Genomic DNA, 922 nt, shown 5'->3' with positions numbered 1-922 from the left:
GCTGCTGCTGCTGCTGCTGCTGCCGTTTTTTTTTTGTGTGCTGCTCCTCCCGCCAGCTTCCCACGAGCCCGAAACCCTAAACCCTAAACCCTAATTGCGGGTTTGCTGCTGCGCAGGGAGCTTCATATCCGCTGCTGAACTCGAAAGGCTGCGAGCAGCAGATCCTTCTGCTGCTGCTCGCAGCTGCCACGCAGCAGATTTCTACCTTTGCCGCCCGCTGCCCAACCCAGACACACCCGTAAACCCTAAACCCTAAACCCTAAACCCTAAACCCTAAGGGGCGCTGCGGGGCGCAGCTGCAGCTGGACTATGAGCTCTCAGGCCCAGTCTTTGAGGGCACGTGTGCGGTCGCCCTTTTGCCGCTGCTGCGGCTGCTGCTGCACTCATTGCTGCTGCTGCTGCTCTCATTGCTGCTGCTGCTGCTGCTGCTGCTGCAGAAGGTAGACTGCCTCATGACTGAATGGAGTGACTGGAGGGAGCCCTGCATAGACGGCGTGCAGAGAAGATACCGCAGTGTTGTTCGCAGCGGTGAGCTGCTGCTGCTGCTGCTGTTGCTGCTGCTGTTGCTGTTGCTGCTGCTTCCGGTGCCGCTGGGATGCCCCTGCGGCTGTTTCCACTGCTGCTGCTGCGCTGTGTGCTGCTGCTGCACTTTTCGCTGCTGCTCTGTTCGCCGCTGCTGCAACGCCTGCCGCTGCTGCACCTGCTTTTTTGCTGCTATGGCATCTGCTGCTGCTTCTGCTGCTGCTGCTGCTGCTGCATCTGCTGCATTGCCGCATCTGCAGCCGTCTGCCATATGAACATTTCTGGTGTTACTGCGGCTATCGCTGCTGGTACACCTCTTGCTGCTGCATCTGCTGCTGCCGCTCCTGTATTTGCACCTGCTGCTGCCGCATCTGCTGCTGCTGCTGCCGCCGCCGCTGCT

At 60.1% G+C, this 922-nt stretch overlaps 2 protein-coding genes across 2 annotated transcripts in view; one reads left to right on the top strand and one right to left on the bottom strand.

Annotated features, from left to right (window-relative positions):
• The window catches only part of ETH_00041180 (uncharacterized protein), a gene marked incomplete at both ends in the record, with an annotated part of 1894 nt that extends 1638 nt beyond the window's left edge, over positions 1-256 (top strand). Inside the window, one exon of the mRNA XM_013376244.1 lies at positions 117-256. Coding sequence (XP_013231698.1) covers positions 117-256 — 140 coding nt within the window. The remainder of the gene's footprint in view (positions 1-116) is intronic.
• A 51-nt stretch (positions 257-307) lies between these two features.
• Positions 308-793, bottom strand: ETH_00041175 (uncharacterized protein; the record flags this gene model as incomplete). The annotated part of the gene is made up of 1 exon (XM_013376243.1): positions 308-793. One exon carries the CDS (start codon positions 791-793, stop codon positions 308-310), a length of 486 nt encoding a protein of 161 aa, XP_013231697.1.
• Positions 794-922: the final 129 nt, after the last annotated feature.

Source organism: Eimeria tenella, genomic scaffold (assembly GCF_000499545.2).
Source record: "Eimeria tenella Houghton genomic scaffold, Eth_scaff3272, whole genome shotgun sequence".
Taxonomy (NCBI): domain Eukaryota; phylum Apicomplexa; class Conoidasida; order Eucoccidiorida; family Eimeriidae; genus Eimeria; species Eimeria tenella.
The sequence above is the reverse complement of the archived record's forward strand: the minus strand, read 5'-3'. Positions and strand labels throughout refer to the sequence as shown.